Raw genomic sequence first — 17,718 nt, forward strand, 5'->3', positions numbered from 1 at the left:
ACAGGTTTTAATCAATGTATACTTACAATTAATATGGCTACAAAACAGGCTATGGTTGTGTTCCAGTCTCCACTGGCTGTTGCAGAAGCTTTACCAACCAGAACACTGTAGAAAATGAAATCTCCTAATCCAAGTTTCACTCCTCCTAAAACGGAAAGATTATGAATATAAAAGTTTGTCACTCTTTGCTATGACTTCACAAATTAAAAATGTGCCCCCTCCCCATCCCACACTGAATGAGAAGTCAGCAAATGATATTATACAAAGTTAGGCTTTAATTAGGTTTTCCTTTTTTTTGGGGGGGGGGGGTTCTGTAACAGGATGTTCAGATGCTATACTATAGGGCTGACTCTGAGGTCTTAACAGTAGATGCTGCTGTTATATATAAAAAATAATGACAGTAAATAATAATTGCCATCTATTGTTGCCTAGTTTGTACCTGGCACTTGTTCTAATAAATCCTCACAAGAAGCCCTAAGAGATAGGTATCATCTCCTTTTATTTGAAAAACAGTTTCACTGAGGTATAATTTATTTCATAAAATGCACCAATTCAATGACTGTAAAAAACTTGGAGTTGCACAACCATCACCATAATCTACCACATTTCCATCACCCCACTTAGATACTTTTGTTTCAAGCCTTAAGCAACTGATCTGCTTTCTAACTCTATAAATCTGACTTTTCTAGACACAGAAATGGACTCATAATATGAAGTTTTTTTGTGACTGGGTTCTTTCATTTAATATAATTTTTAAAAATTGAAGTATAGTGACATTCAAAAAACCAAGATCATGGCATCCAGTCCCATCACCTCATAGCAAATAGATGGGGAAACAATGGAAACTGTGATAGACTTTATTTTCTTGGGCTCCAAAATCACTACAGATGGTGAATGTAGCTATGAAATTTAAAAATGCTTGCTTCTTGGAAGAAAAGCTATGACCAACCTAGACAGCATATTAAAAAGCAGAGACATTACTTTGCTGACAAAGGTCTGTCTAGTCAAAGTTATGGTTTTTCCAGTAGTCATGTATGGAAATGGATGTGAGACTTGGACCATAAAGAAAGTTGAGCACTGAAAAACTGATGCTTTTGAACTGTGGTGTTAGAGAAGACTCTTGAGAGTCCGTTGGACTGCGAGGAGATCCAACCAGTCAATCCTAAGGAAATCAACCCTGAATATTCATTGGAAGGACTAATGCTGAAGCTGAAGCTCCAGTACTTTGGCCACCTAATGTGAAGAACTGACTCACTGGAAAAGACCTTGATGCTGGGAAAGATTGAAGGCAGGAGGAGAAGGGGGTGACAGAGGATGAGATGGCTGGATGACATCACTGACTCAAAGGAAACAAGTTTGAGCAATCTCTGGGAGTTGGTGATGGACAGAGAAGCCTGACATGCTGCAGTCCATGGGGTTGCAAAGAGTCAGATATGACTGACTGAGCAACTGAACTGAACTGATGTACAATGTTGTGTTAGTTTCAGATGTACAAGGTGGTTCAGCTTTATATATATATATATATTCAGATTGTGTTCCATTACAGGTTATTACAAGATGCTGAATATAGTTTCCCATGCTATATAGTAGGTTCTTGTTTTATATATAATACTATGTATCTATTAACCCCAAACTCCTAAATTATCCCCCACGCCACAGGTTTCTCTTTGGTAACCAAGTTTGTTTTCTATGTCTGTGAGTCTATTTCTAGTCTGTTAGTAAGCCCATTTGTATACTTTTTTAAGATATCACATATAAATGATATCACATGATACTTAGCATTCTCTGACTTACTTCACTTAGTATGATAATCTCTAGGTCCATCCAAGTTGCTGCAAATGGCGTTATTTCATTCTTTTTTATGGCTGAATATATTCCATTGTGTATGTATGTCCCACATCTTCTTTATACATTCACCTGTCAATGGACATTTAGGTTGCTTCCATGTCTTGACTACTGTAAATAGTGCTGCTATGAGCATCAGGGTGTATGTATCTTTTTTGAACTAGAGTTTTTGTCTTTTCCAGATACATGCCCAGGAGTAGGGTTGCAGAATCATACGGTTACTAGTTTTTTAAGGAACCTCCATACTATTCTTACATAGTGGCTGCAACAATTTACATTCCCACCAACAGTTCAGGAAGGTTCCCTTTTCTCCACATCCTCTCCAGAATTTATTATTTGTAGACTTTTTGATGATGGTCATTCTGACTGGTGTGAGGTGAAACCTCACTATAGTTTTGATTTGCATTTCTCTAATAATGAGTGATGTTGAACACCTTTTCATGTGCTTGTTGGCCATCTGTATTAACATAATATTTTTCAGGTTTATCCATGATTTTGGCATGTATCTACAGTTTGTTCCTTTTCACTGATAAATAGCTTTTCATTGTATGGATATACTATATTTCGTTTATCCATTACCAGTTGATGGACATTTAGATTGTGTTCCATTTTTGGCTATTATGAATAATGCTGCTATGAACATCAGTGCACACATCTTTGTGTGGGCAGATTGGGGAGATTCCTAAGAGTGGATCTGCTGGGTTATGTGGTAAATTAACATTTAGCCTTTGACAAGCTGCCAAGTTGTTCTCTATGACGGCTGAATCTGTGCATTCCCACCAGCAGTGCACAATGCTTCTGCTTTCTTCAGTCCTCACCAGTACTTGGTGTTGCTGTCTTTTTGATTAAAGCCATTCTGAATCATGATGTTGAGTATCTTTTCATGTGGTTATTAGCCATTATATTTCTCCTTTGAGGAAATGTTTATTAAAAGTATTACCCCTTAAAATATCTTCCTATTATTGAGTTGTAAGAACTCTCTTTATATCCTAACTACAAATTCTTTAACAGGATTTGCAAATATTTTTCTCTCAGTATTGGCTCTTTTTCCTTTTTAAAAAATTTTTAATTAAAAAAAAAACTTACTTATTTTTATTTGGCTTTGCTGTGTCTTAGTCGGAGCATGTGGGATCTAGTTCCCTGGCCAGGGATTGAACCCGGCCCCCCTGCACTGGAAGCATGGGGTCTTGGCCACTGGACCACCAGGAAAGTCCCCCAATTTTTAAAATTTTTTAAAAATTTATTTTTGGCTGTGATGGGTCTTCATTGCTGCACACAGGCTTTCTCTAGTGCGGAAAGGCAGGGCTACTCTTCGCTGTGGTGCTTGGGCTTCTCATTGTGGTGGCTTCTCTTGTTGCAGAGCACAGGTCCTAGGAGTGCAGGCTTCAGTAGCTGCAGCACTCAGCACGTGGGATCTTTCTGGACAAGGGATCGAACCTGTGTCCTCAGATTCTTAAGCACTAGGGAAGTCCCCCTTTGCTTTTGTTAACACTATCTTTTTTTTAAAATGTGGTTAAATACACAGTTCAGTGGCATTAAGTACATTCACACTGTTGTGCTACCATCACCACCATCCACTCACAGAACTCTTCATTTTGCAGAAGTGAAAGTCTGTACCCATTAAGTAACTCCTTCCTCTCTCCCTCCAGACCCTGGAAACCACCATTCCACTCTCCATCTCTGAGTCTGACTACTAGAGGTACTTCATTTAAGTGGAATCATACAGTATTCATCTTACTGTGACTGGTTTATTTCACTTAGCATAATGCCTTGGATCATCCACACTGCAGCATGTGTTAGATTTTCCTTTCTTTTTGAAGTTGAGTGATACCTCATCGTATGTATACACCACGTTTTGTTTATCCATTCATCTGTCAATGGACACTTAGGTTACGTCCATCTCATGGTCACTGTGAATAGTGCTATGAACATGAGTATATAGATACCTCTTCTCTCTCTCTCTTTTTCGGCTGTGCCATGTGGCTTGTGAGATTGCAGTTCCCCAACCAGGGATCGAACCCTCATCCTCAGCAGTGAAAGCACAGAGCTCTAACCACTGCCAGGGAATTTCCTAAATATCTCTTCTCTAAATGGTATCGTTTGAAGTTTTAAACTTTGACAAGGTCCAACCTATCAATTTTTTTCTTCTATGTATCACTGTTGTATTAATGAACTCTTTGCCCAACCCAAGGTCATGAACTTTTTGTTTTCTTCTAGAAGTTTTAAAGTTTTGCCATTTACATTTCAGGTTACGACACATTTTGGGTTACTTTTGATTGTATTGAAAAGATTATATCCTTTTGCCACTGAATTATTTTAGCATCTTTGTAAAAAAAAAAAAATCATTGACCATAAATATAAAGGTTTACATCTGGACTTTCAGTTTTGTTTCATTGGTTTATATGCTTATCCTTGTGCCTGTCTTGATAACTGTGGTTTTAGAGTAAGCTTTCATTGAAATCAGATTGCTTAAGTCCACCATTTTTTTCTTCTCTTTCAAAATTGTTTTGGATATTCTAAGTTCTTTACATTTCCAAATAAATTTTAGGATCAGTTTATAGAAATTAACAAGCTGATTCCTAAAACTTACACAGAAATGCTGAGGTCCTAGATTTTCCATTGTCAAACATTATTTTTCAGGTTCTTTTCAAAACTATGGACTCAAAAAATACTCTTTGACCTGAGGCTCAACAGTAACCCATTAAGCTTTACAACTTGGTTTTACCTTTCTGGTTGTTAAGTAACTATTGCCAACTGAAGTTTGATCCTGGTCTTAAAGCTTTGTTGCCTGAGATACTTCTGGAAGACAGGGGTTGAAAACCCTGAGAAGCAGGGTCTGCTCCAGATGTGTGTGAGAAAGGAGCCGGGTGCTGGTTAATAAAATCTCACTGAGTAGCCAGCATTTCTTTTTAAGTTGTGGAAGCCAGAGTGAAGTCTTCCTTAGTGCAAAAAATAAACCATATGACCCATGAAATTCAATGCTCTGAATTAGAGAGTCAGTTATCCTTTAACTTGCTAACCTTCCCAGAATGATGAATACTTCCACCAGTTTCAAGTGTGCAACAGAGTCCAACTCATCCTTTAACCCTCAAATTCTTCAGCTACAAGATGGGGATTACAGAGCTATTTCACAAGGTTGGTATCAGAGTTAAAAATAATACAGAAAAGTTCTTGGCACACACAGTGGCTAAACAAATGACAGCCTTAAAAAGACTTGATTCCAAATACTGCTATAAGAAACTAACTGAAAGAAACTAAGTTCTTCAGGGAAGGAAAAAAAAAAAGCTATAAATTTTAAAAAATAATGCAGATGATGGACTTCGCTGGTGGTTAAGAATACGCCTGCAAATACAGAGGACATGGGTTCGATCCCTGCTCCGGCAGGATTCCACATGCCACAGGGCAACTGGGCCCATGCTCCGCAACCAGAGAAGAAGCCACTGCAATGAGGAGTGTGTGCACTGCACAGCAGTGCTGTGCGGTACTCCTGCTCGCTGCACCTGGAGAAAGCCCAAGGGCAGCGACACAGACCCAGCACAGCCAGAAATAAACACATACAAATTCTAGCACACAAAAAGATACTCAACATTATTAGTCATCAGAAAAAGGCAAATCAAAACCCTGATGAGACACCACTTTACATTCACTAGAATGATTATAATCAAAAGACAGATAATAAAAAATATCAGTGAGGATGTGTAAGACCTGGAACATACAAACAGTGCTAGTGGGAATGAAAAATGGTGCAGACACTTAGGAAAACCATCTGGTAGTTCCTCAAAAGGTTAAATATAGAGTTATCATATGACCCAGAATTCTATTTGTAGGCATAAACCTAAGAGAAATAAAAACATATGTCCACACAGACAGGTACATTAACATTCACAGCAACAATATGCCTAACAGCTCGAAATGGAAAAAAATCTAGATGTCCATTAACTGATGAGTGGATGATAAATGTGACATATCCTTAAAATGGAATATTATTTGGCTACAAAAAGAAATGAGGGGGTTTCCCTGGTGGCTGAGGGGTGAAGAATTCACCTGCCAGTGCAGGAGACATGGGTTTGATCCCTGATCTGGGAAGATCCCACAAGTTGTGGAGCAACTAAGCCCGTGCGCCACAACCACTGAGCCTGTGCTCTAGAGCTTGGGAGCCGCAACTACTGAGCCCATGTGCTGCAGCCTGTGCTCCGCAACGAGCGACGCCACTGAAATGAGAAGCCCTCGCACCACATCTAGAGAGAAGACCAAGCAGCAACAAAGACCCAGCACAGCCAAAAGTGAATCAAAAAAATAGAAAGAAACCAAGTACCAGCACATACTATAACATAAACCTTGAAAATATTATGCTAAGTGAAAGAAATCAGTACAGAGAACCATATACTGGATGATTCCATTTAGCTGAATGGCTGGAAAAGGCAAATCTATTGTGATGGTACATTACTTGGTTTTTTGGGGGGATGGGAGTAATGAGTACAGGATTTCTTTCTGAGGTGATGAACGTGTTCCAACATTAGCTTGTGGTAATGGCTATACAACTATAATAAAAACCACTGCACTGCACACTTTTAAAGGGGAAGGCAGGATGAGAGGGATTGATGAGGTAATAGTAAAGAGTGTAAGGTTTCTTTATGGGGTATTGACAATGTTCTAAAGTCAACTGTGGTATTCTGTGAATATATTAAGGCCATCACTTTAAATGTAGGGCTTCCCTTGTGGCTCAGCTGGTAAAGAATCTGCCTGCAGTGCGGGAAACCTGGGTTTGATTCCTGGGTTGGGAAGATCTCCTGGAGAAGGGAAAGGTTACCCACTCCAGTATTCTGGCCTGGAGAATTCCATGGACTATATAGTCCATGGGGTCATAAAGAGTTAGACACGGCTGAGTAACTTTCACTTTCATCACTTTAAATGGGTGAATAGTATAGTATGTGAGTTATGTCTCAACAGAGGTTTACCAAAAAATAAACAAAAACAATGTACCGATCAAGCTTAAAATTATCGCCTCACTTTTCATATACTGGCTTATGTTTGTTTAAATAATATTATGGCAAATGCTATAGTTATGCTTCACAGAATTCATTTCAATGGACAGAGAAATGTAGGTATATTTTATTAGCAAAAATAAAATAGACTCAGGAGAATTCCCAGGTGGTCCAGTGGTTAGGTCTCTGCAGTTCCAATGCAGACCACTGAATAAACATGTTGTACATTTCTAATTAAAAACTCTCAGTGTTCAGTTTTCTGATTAAATTTTGATTTTGATAGGGCTGTTTTGGAAGACACACATGTCTTTACATACATATCAAATTCTATTGTAAACTGATAATTTTCTGTAAGTAACCACAAGTCTGGTTTACTTGTGCAGAATAAACCACTAATGAAGAGATGGTTATGTGTGTGCTGGATGCTTAGAAGAGAAAAGAATGTCAATTATTAGTTTATACTGGTCCCAGATAAATGAAACATTGATCTGAAGTTGGAAGGGACAGTTTTGTGGTTTTCCTTTAAAAAGAAAAAGTTACTGATGAAGGATGCAGATGATCAAGAGAGAGACTCTTTAGGTAGGAAAAGCAGTCATGAGAGAATCCCACTGCTGTCATGCTCAACCGCTATACTGCTGACTTCTTTTGTTTCTACACATCATTGAGAAAAGAAGAGACAGAACAGAAGAGGCAACCTAATTACAGTGGTAACTCTGCAGGCAGAGACAATACCAGCAAAGGTTAAGTTCAAGCCTGGCTAAAAGAGGAGGTGATTGCATCTGGTTTCCCAGGAGTGTGAAAGGTGCAGGCTGCAGCTGACTCTAACATCTGGAAAACTTACCCAGCACCACAGTCACGGATCTGCCCAGGTTCTAACCCAGGTAAAAGACTAAGGGTGAGCTGTAAGAACTGCTCTGCTCAAACTAAAGGACAATGTCAAGGTCACAATTAATAGTGACTAGAGAAGGGATCTAGATGTCTGTTTCTTTCAAACTACTGAATACTTTTGTATGTTTTAATCAAGAGTTTCACTTCTGTGAAAACAAAAACACTGAGGTAACTTGGTTGGGAAATGTGCTAATCTCTTCTTATTCAGTAAATCACCTCTCTAATACCAAGTCAGGAGGTGACTGAGCCCTAACCAGTGGGCTCTACTGGCTAATATCCTAAGAAGCCCTGAGTGCTGATCTGAATCTGAGCAATTACACACCTCAGACACTGAACAAACTTTTACTGCACAGAACCTAAATCCCTTTGATTTTCTTCAAAATTAATAAAATGCAGTGCTTGCCAAAAAAGGGTAGGAACAATGTAAAAGGGCAAAACATTTAAATTCATAGGTCTCTGTGCAGCAAAGAACGAAATATATTAATGACATTTTTGTACACCTTAAGTTTCATTGGAATAATATTTAAAAAACTTTTTTACCTTACAAAATCAATGCCAAAGGTCAAGGATATTATCAAATTATTAAGGGATAATTTTAAAAAATCTGAGGGGTAGAATTTGGTCCATTAATAAATTTAACTATGAGAAAAGCAGCAACTATTGTTACTTCTCAGTAAAAACTGCACTGCTGTTTAGAATTAGACTGGAACACTCTGACTCATGTTATTTTGGGAAGAGTATGAAACTGTAGCACCTTAAAAACCCAGGACTCGCATGACTTGCCAGTGTAGAGAAAGGCACATACTTTCCTCTGGGTCCTCACTGGCCAGGATGCTGCTGGAAAGGTCCTGAACGGCAGATCGCGACTCAGCTGTAGAGTGATGAGGCCCCAGGCGACTGTCCCTCTGGGCTTCCCACTCTTCGCTGAAGCCACCATCGTCACTCTCTGTCACTGGGTCTTGTGACTCACTTTCTGTGCCTTCAAGAAAAAGTGGGTATTGCAGCTGTAATACTTGGAAAATTCTCTTTATACCTTTAAGAAAATTACATGGGAACAGTAATTTACCTGTCGTTGTAACTGGTGAGTTGGCTGGCCCTTAAACAACAAATCAAGGGTTATTTCAGTGCCCGCTGGTTGCTTCCACAACAGCCATTTCTCCCCTTATTTCCTGAGGGCAGAGTTGTGATTTATTTGGGTTTCCACCTCTCACCCATGACTCTGGTGGTTAATTCTGTTCAGTCCAAGCTAAGCGTGGTCACCCCACCCTTCCTCTTACCAATGAACGCTCTAAGGCTGTGGGGCTCATATCAGCCAATGTGTGGTGAGACAAAATCTGCTGGAAAGTGGGGGATACTTGTTCACTCTTTAGGAGACTCAAGGAAGCCACAGCAGCCCCCCGTTCCCCTGGATGTTGTCTTTCCGGATATGATGCCTGGCAGTGCAGCTGCCATCTTGTGACCATGAGGAGCAGCACGCTGAGGACCAAGCCCACATGGAAGGACGGCAGAGCAGGAAGGTGGGGAAGAACTCGGACCCCTGATGATTACTGAGTCAGAAAATGAGCCAAGGCTTCTGGTCACGTGAGAGATCATTTCCTCTGATCTTTGCAGCTGATGGCACTTGCTAACTGATGGCATCTGCCACTGGCTTCAGTGACTAAGTTATAAAAGCAGACCACGACTACAGGGTGAAGGCTGGGAAGGAGTAAGGGAATTTTTTTATGGGCTAGTCATTTTATTATCATGACTAGGTCTGACTGAAAACGGTGAGTATAACATTATTGTCTCCAGAACCTTCCATACATCAAAAATAATTAAAATACATAAGTAACGTTGATAATATTTTTTTCTCACTTATTTTATTTTTTATACAAGTAATGGATGCTCAAATTTATTCATCTACCACGAATAAATGAAGCTTGTACACTTCTTACTTGCGTGGACTTTTTTTTGGACTTCTTTTTGAGAGAGGTTCTAGCAATTTTGTATTTTTAATTTGTATTTTTTCCTTAACCAGGCCTCCATAAAACCTGAATCTTCTCTGAGGTTGTTTATAAAATCATAAAACTATAAGATTTAGAAATTAAAACAGCAGTCCCTGCCCTATCCTTCCTCACTCCTGATCCCCATCCTACTTCCAACCCCTTTGGCTGTTTATTTTGGCATTCACCTCCATAATTAATTATAAACAGCATGTTCATAGTGCTGGATCTTAATTTTTTTTTTTTTTAAGGTCAGGCAACCCCTGAGTTATATTATTTTTTCCTCTTACAGACCTATACCCCTTTATTCCAATCTAACTTCTAGTTCCTGTAACACACTAGTTTTCAACTGGGGCTAGCACTTCCCTTACATGGGGTGGTTGGAAATAACTAGGATGGGGGGAGTTTTTGGTTATTGCAACCTCCAGGCCACTCCTGGCATTTAGTGGGTGAGTGAGGGGTCACTAAACATGCTGCATGGTGTGCAGAGAGGAGTCCACAGAATAAAGTGCACCCCACTGAGCGAGTCTGTCCAGCTCCTCCTCCTTTCAAGGTCCCTGCCCATGGTGCTTCCCCTTCTGGAAAGCTCTTCCATTCTTCAGCTGGCCATCTCCTATTATCACTTCCTCAGGGAAGCCTTCCTGACTTTCTAGAATAAATGAAAGTCTTCCACTATAGACTTTCATAGCAACTTATACTTCTCCTTTGTAGAGCTTATCACAAACTGAATGAACCGTCTGTTGAACATGTGTGTCTCCCCAAACAGGCTACAAGCTCCACAGGAACAGGACCTCTGGTTCAGTGCCCTATCCCCAGTGCCAAAAAATACCGGGCACATGGTCAGGTACTCAATCTACATTTGTCAAAAGAATAAAATCTTGATGTATAAAAACACACTCAAACTCATATATACTCACAGATAACTAATCTTTCCAGTGTCTTTAGCTTAACAAGGTTAACACAAAACCCAGACCTGGAGCAACTGTTTCCTCCATTTCCCACTTCTCTACCAGGTCTATAGCTGGTCTAGTCCCAGCCTGATTTACTACCTCGGTCACTGCAGAATGGGCCAAATATCTTTGGGTCCCAAATACTAATTGCCAGTTGAAAGTGTCCTCCTCGCAGTTACTCAAATGCTAAATCAGCAGTTTTCTTATCTCTACAAAACCTGAATTCACCCTTTCCTGACAAACAGCATCTCAAGTAAAGCCCTTTCTCTACTTTTATTTTGCCTTTGTTTGTCTGCTTCCTCATAAGGTTAGTCCTGTTTTTCTTAAAAAAAAAAAAAAAAAAAAAAAAAAAGTTTCCTTTCTTTTTGACTATTGATATCAGGTTGTTATTCCTCAACTCTTTCTAACTACCACTCCTTCTAATCTGTGTTTGCCTTAACATCTTCTGTAGTGTCCACAAGTGGGGCTTTCAATCTCCTATCCTAGGTCATTATTCTTATCCTCCTCCACGAAGTCAAGTCTATCTGGATACTTTATCTTCTTAGCATAAACATCACATCTCAAATCAAATTATATTTAAGTTACCCTGACCTTGTCAGACAAGGAGCTCTCATTTTTACATGTTTGAAGATAGTGCTCAAGACCTTTCTAAAATCATAGCCTCAACTTGAACATTTTCATACTGGTATTAATGGTAGAAATTCTTAACCTAGGCCAATTGTCGGGTTCGGAGCATGTGAATTCAAGTATTTATCTGTGTTTGCTGGGTGTTACTACAGTTTCCAGGAGATTCTCAAAACAGTTCATGACCAGTGAAAGTACTTAACATCATTGCTTCATAACTCATAAGATGACAATGATCCCCCAAATCAGAAAATAATAATAAAAGCCACCTACTTTGAGCATTGTAATTGGAGTTTTTGGATACCTTCCTTTGGGCTTCTGGGTCTCCTTCTGCCATATTCACCAACCATACCATTGTTGCTGTTGAGAAAGACAAAAGTCCAGGTAAACATACTGGGAACACAGAAGGAAGGCTCACAAACAGAGAGCAGGCTGTTATTCCTCCACACAAATCAGAGAAACAACCAGAAGTAAATTCATATTAAAAATCACAAAAGGTTCTCTTTGATTTTAGTAGATCAAAGAAAAAATTCTGAAACTGGATGTTTACTGTGGCCTTCAAACTGCAGCTGCTGTAATACAACTTTTCATTATCACTTATAGTCCCTGAAAAGTAACCAGAAGGAAAATTCTTTTTCACTATCGATATCGGGCTGTTATTCCTCAACTCCTTCTAACTACCACTCCTCCTAACCTGTGTTTGCCTTAACATCTTCTGTAGCGCCCACAGTGGGCCTTTCAATCTCCCTGCCTAGGTCATTATTCTATTCTTCTCCAGAAAGTCATGTCTATCTGGAATATTTTATCTTCTTAGCATAAACATCACATCTCAAATCAAATTATATTTAAGTTACTCTGATCTTGTCAGACAAGGAGTTATCATTTTTACATGTTTGAAGATAGAGCTTTTTGGACCTTTCTAAAATCACAGCCTCAACTTGAACATTTTCCACTGAAACAACTGGACTAGTTAAATATCCTAAAATAGTGTGAAATCACTGAGGAAAATTACTTATTGGAACTAAATCCGAGGAAAAACAGAGGCTCACAAAGCATCAAGTGAATTATTATAATTCAAAAGATGCAAGTAAGTTCCCTTCATATTCTGTCTCACTTCGGAGATTTTCAATAATGCTAAACTGTGTTATACACAGGGAATAAGGAAAAAAGGTTAAAAGCAATAAACATAAAGAGATAGTCAATTGCCTTCTATTCTCTATGTCCCTTCCTCAAAATCACATATATATTAATATACCTATATAGATCTAGATAAACACACACACCCCCTCATCACACTTTAATTAAGAGGCAATGTGAATACTCTAAAATGCTGCTTCTCTTACATACTGCAGGTACGATGAGACATGGAGGGGAATTTGGTAACCACTAACAAAACTACATGTACATTAACCCTCTGATCCAGCAATAATACTTTTGGGAATTTATCCTGAAGATACACCAACAGTAATACAAAAATACATATAGACATGTGCCACTCTGGGCGACTGCAGAAACCAAAACTGTACAGCAAACTCAATTCAATCCGTCTACTTGGCATCCATGTTTCTCTGGCATTTGGTCACTGATTCTATAATTCTATCTATTTGCCTAATACTCTAAGGTTTCTTGAATAACTTATGAAAGAAATACATAACCAAAGAGGATGAAAATCCTGTAATAGCTGCACTTACTCATTCATTATAGCTTTGTAATTCTGAGGTCAGACAAGTTTCATTACAGGATAACTTGGATCAGTCAATATCAGCTAGGCAGGCAATTCACTGTAACTAAACCCAAACCCAAAGAAGAGGAAATATGACGATCACCAGGGTTTACAAATTTCAGTAGCGTTCTTGGAAGCAAAGGCAGAAAGTATTTATTTGATTTTCTTTCTTTATACAAGTATAGAAAGATAAAGCTGCAAATTCTTCCAATACTTGGTATAACTACAGAAATCAGGGTCAGCAATCTTTTTCTGGAAAGGGCCAGATGGTAAACATTTTGTGCTTGTAAGTCACATCTGGCCTCTGTCACATATTCTTCTTTGTTCTTTTCTTTTTCATTAGCTCTTTAAAAATGTAAAAACCATTCTTAGTTTACAGGGCTGTACAAAAACAGGCCACAGGCCAGATTTGGTTATGGGCAGTGGTTTGTTAACCCTTGATGTAAATGATCATGAACAGAATATATACTTGTTGAATGAATTAATATTACTAAAGTAATACCTTAAAAACCCACTTTCCAATTTTTTTGGCTTAACACCAAACATCTTAGATCAACTGAAAAATTAGCAAATTAAAATTCAACATAATCTAAAAACTTCCCAAAGTGATATGAAAACAGAAAAATTTTACATAATGGTCAACCTCAAGGAATTGTTACCTTTGTATTTCGAAAAGCTACCAAAGAGATGTGCCTCTTTTCCTGTCCAAATGAAGGACACAGAAAGCAAAAACGCTCAGGTTTCCTGAGGGTAAGATCCTTTAGCATACTGAATACCCTTAACTGGGGAAGAGTATATAAATGCATCAAAGGATTGTATTTTTTTAAAAAAACAAATAACTGGGAGAACCAACTTAAAACTTTTTATATTCATGTATATATCCATTTCAAGGGGAAAATACTGATTAATATTGCTGTTTTTGTATATTCTACTTTAAAAAAACACCTCTCAAGCTCAATGATTTATGAAATGCTTACTAAAGATTCAGTATTTCATGAGAACACTTTCTTAAACCTATTTAATTTACACAGGAGTTAAAGGTTTATGCTTATGCTTTCCCATATATGTGGAATTACTGAAAAAATATCTCAGCATCAATTGTTATACAGATTCAAGTTTTTAAAAATATTATATATGAATGATTTCTTAAAAACGAGAGTAAATCCTTTTTCTGAGTATAAAATTAACATACAAGCTTAATGTCATGGCTAACTGAACAACCTCTTCACCCCTCTTGCACCCACCCTTGCTCAGCCTCACTGAGACTGGAATGCAGTCTTCTTCCTCCTGACCAGGGGCTCAGCTACGTGACTTGCTTCAACCGATGGTACATGGGCAGAGGGGACAGTGTGCTAATATCGAGCCTAGGCCTTAACAGGCCTGCTGCCCTCCTGTTTCTCCAAACACAAGAACATCACCTTCAGCTAAAGTGCTGGTCCAAGGAGGAACAGGGAATACGTGGGGCAGAGCTACCCACGGTCAAGTCAGATCAGCCGAGCCAACTGATCTGCAGGTGATGGTGGTGAACGAGTATTATTTGTAAGGCACTAACTTTTAATCTGCAGGTGATGGTGAGTGAGCATTATCTGTGAGGGACTAAATTTTGAGGTGGTTTGTTACACAGCATTACTGCCGTACTAACAGTAGATACAACAGCAGAACAATGCAAATTTCTAAAGCTAAGAAAACATTTAAAACTCATAATCCCTTCACTTTGACATTCACAATTAACTTTTTAAAAAATAATAGGTATCGCATTAAGACTCTACAAGAAGTGAAAGATATAAGGAAGAAAGTAAAAGCTGTCTCAAATCGCTAAATCCCACTTTCTAGAGGTAAACACTAGTATCATCAGTTCTGAAATGTATCATTGGGAGTTTACACACACACATCCATACATATTTGGTCCTTTCCCCAACTCCTTCCATAGGACATTGCATATATTGTTTTGAATCTTGCTTTTGGTATATATTAATATATAATCTTTGACATTTAAAAAAAATCAGAAATACATCGAGTTATTTCTTTCTTTTGGAGTACAAATGGCTGCACAACTATCCATTTTAGTAATGGACCATAATTATTTGAAAGTGTTCCCTTTTGATAGACATGAGTTATTTCCATTTATCTCTTAATAAAAGCATTGCTTCAGTGAACATACTTCTATACTTTTACAAGTATATTCCTTAGTCTAAATTCCTAGCATTCACTATTAACATTTGGTGTGACGTTCTACACGCACAAATATCAAATATATATATATAGTAAATTTTAATTTCCAGGAATAACACAGAAGAAGCTTACACCCAACTGCTCATTAAGAGGAAAATGTTGATGCTCAAAGCCTCGTCTGTTCTTTTTGGCTGGAAAACACAGTAAGAATGTGGTAATACATTTATACTGGAAAAAAGGTAAGAGAAAGATCCTTGCATTTCAGACACTAGGTGTTCTAAAAACTTTACCAGACTTCTCCTACTACAAGCACAATTCCCACCTTCTCCACGTCCCACAAATGACCTAATATCAAGGTCACATGAATGATTTGAGGTTAACTAACATGTGTTCCCAACTTGATCTCTCTCTATATCTCACTACCTTCTGCTTTTCTATCTTCCTTTTCCTTCCTCTGGGTTTCCCCTGGTGGTCCAGTGGTTAAGAGCCCACCTTCCAATGCAGGAGACACAGCTTTGATCCCTGGTCCAAGAAGATCCCACACGTCACGAGGCAACTAGACCCATGTGCCACCACTACTAAGCCCATGCTCCAGAGCCTGTGTGCTGCAGCTGCTGAAGCCCAGAGCCCATGCTCCGCAACCAGAGAAGCTACCACAACTAGAGAGTAAGCCCTCATTCGCCACAACTACAGAAAGCCCACGCAAAGCAACAAAGACCCAGTATAGCTGAAAACAGAAAATTTAAAGGCACACATCCCTTGACCTAGCAATTACATTTCTACAAATGCATGTATACAACAGTATTCACAAATTCTATGTGTTCTCTGCAAGTACTGTCTACGATGGGAATGATCTAAATGTCCATTAATAAAAATACCCTTTACTGTATATAAGAGAAAACCATGCAGACATTTCATGTATGCGTGCTAAATCACTTCAGTCGTGTCCGACTCTGCGCTCCCATGGACTGTAGTCCATCAGGCTCCTCTGTCCATGGGATTCTCCTAGGCAAGAATACCAGAGTGGGTTGCCATGCCCTCCACCAGCGGATCTTCCCAATCCAAGGAAGAAACCCGTGTCTCTTACATCTCTTGCATTGGCAGGTGGGTTCTTTACAGCTAGTACCATCTAGGAAGCCTGAAAAATGCTGATTTTCCCAATTTTCTGATATTTTCTTCTTTCCTTTACTATTCCCTCTTCATTTCTCACTCTCTAAACAGAGCAGTTGAGAAAGATCTATTTCTGGTGTCCTTTCCTCTTTTCCTTTTATTTGAATCACCCATCTAATCCCACAGCTGCAACTACTACCTCTATATTGGTGTTCTTCAATTCTGCATCTCTATTACTAACCTTTCCCTCTGCACTGGTACTTCATTTATAAACTCAGGACGGAAATTTCTCCCCACATGGCTCACAGATCCTGCCAAGAAAATTAGATATGGGCCACAGGCAACACTACACAGATTTCTTAAATAAGAAAAACTTCTCTTTTTCATCATCCTTCTAAAAGAAGGCTTTAAACTTCTCTTACTCGTCGTCACTAAGAACAACTGAAATGACCCCCAAAAGCTCTCACTGAGGCCTTTCCCCTGATTGTCATCATCATTCCATAATCAGACTTCCATCATTTTTTACCTAGATCATGGCAATATTCACTTAGATATGCTTCCCAGTATCTCAGTTCTCACTCCCTCCCATTCATCTTGCCCAAAGCTGCAAGCTTACAAAGGCACAGCTCCGATCACATTACTCTTCAAGAATCTTCTATGATTTTCAAGCTATCATGAAGAGGATACAAAGATCTAAACCAGTCCCTCAAAGCTATCCTGAATCTTGCCCAAAGTGCCTTTCCAAACCCATCTCCTAGTACTCTCCCCATTTTGTACTCCATGTTCTAGTCAACTTGAACACTTGAAACTTGAAAAAGATGCCCCACATTTACACTTCCAGTGTGTGGGGCTTCCCTCATAGCTCAGTTGGTAAAGAATCCGCCTGCAATGCAGAAGACCCTGGTTTGATTCCTGGGTTGGAAAGATCTGCTAGAGAAGGGACAGGCTACCCACTCTGGTATTCTTGGGCTTCCCTTGTGGCTCAGCTGGTAAATAATCCACCTGCAATGCAGGAGACCTGGGTTCGATTCCTGGGTCCAACTCATTCTTTGCAACAAGCCCACTTTTGAAATTGACTCTTCCATCTGTGCTTGCCAAAATCCAATCCACTGTTAAAAGGGTCAATCCAAATGCTCTCTCTTCAATGAAGCCTTCCATGATTCTCCATTCAGATTTTCCCTGTTTTGAGCTCTTCCTGCACTTCCTATTCCTTCTGAATCTGGTAACAGTCTGCCTTGAATATTGTTTATCCATTTGTTTCATCTCACTTCTAAACTGTAAGCAAGGGAATACCCTGGCAGTCCAGTGGTTAGGAATCCACGCTTTCACTGCCAAGGTTTTGGTTTCTATCCCCGGTCAGGTCAGGGAAATAAGATCCTATGCACTCTAAGGGAAAGCAAAGCATCTTAACCATCTTTATATCCTCCACAGTGTTCTGT

General features: G+C 39.1%; 1 protein-coding gene across 5 annotated transcripts in view; it reads right to left on the reverse strand.

Annotated features, from left to right (window-relative positions):
- The window catches only part of PSEN1 (presenilin 1), a 67,528-nt gene that overhangs the window by 2,478 nt on the left and 47,332 nt on the right, over nucleotides 1–17,718 (reverse strand). For 3 of the 5 annotated variants that reach the window (XM_006055204.4, XM_006055202.4, XM_044924763.2), the window contains exons 9-12: nucleotides 11,548–11,634; nucleotides 8,785–8,814; nucleotides 8,524–8,697; nucleotides 27–145 (exon numbers count right to left, since the gene is read on the reverse strand). In XM_006055204.4, coding sequence (XP_006055266.1) covers nucleotides 27–145; nucleotides 8,524–8,697; nucleotides 8,785–8,814; nucleotides 11,548–11,634 — 410 coding nt within the window. The remainder of the gene's footprint in view (nucleotides 1–26; nucleotides 146–8,523; nucleotides 8,698–8,784; nucleotides 8,815–11,547; nucleotides 11,635–17,718) is intronic. The other 2 variants (XM_006055206.4, XM_006055205.4) reach the window with 1 other exon arrangement.

The sequence above is a fragment of the Bubalus bubalis genome, chromosome 11, assembly GCF_019923935.1.
Source record: "Bubalus bubalis isolate 160015118507 breed Murrah chromosome 11, NDDB_SH_1, whole genome shotgun sequence".
Taxonomy (NCBI): Eukaryota; Metazoa; Chordata; class Mammalia; order Artiodactyla; family Bovidae; genus Bubalus; species Bubalus bubalis.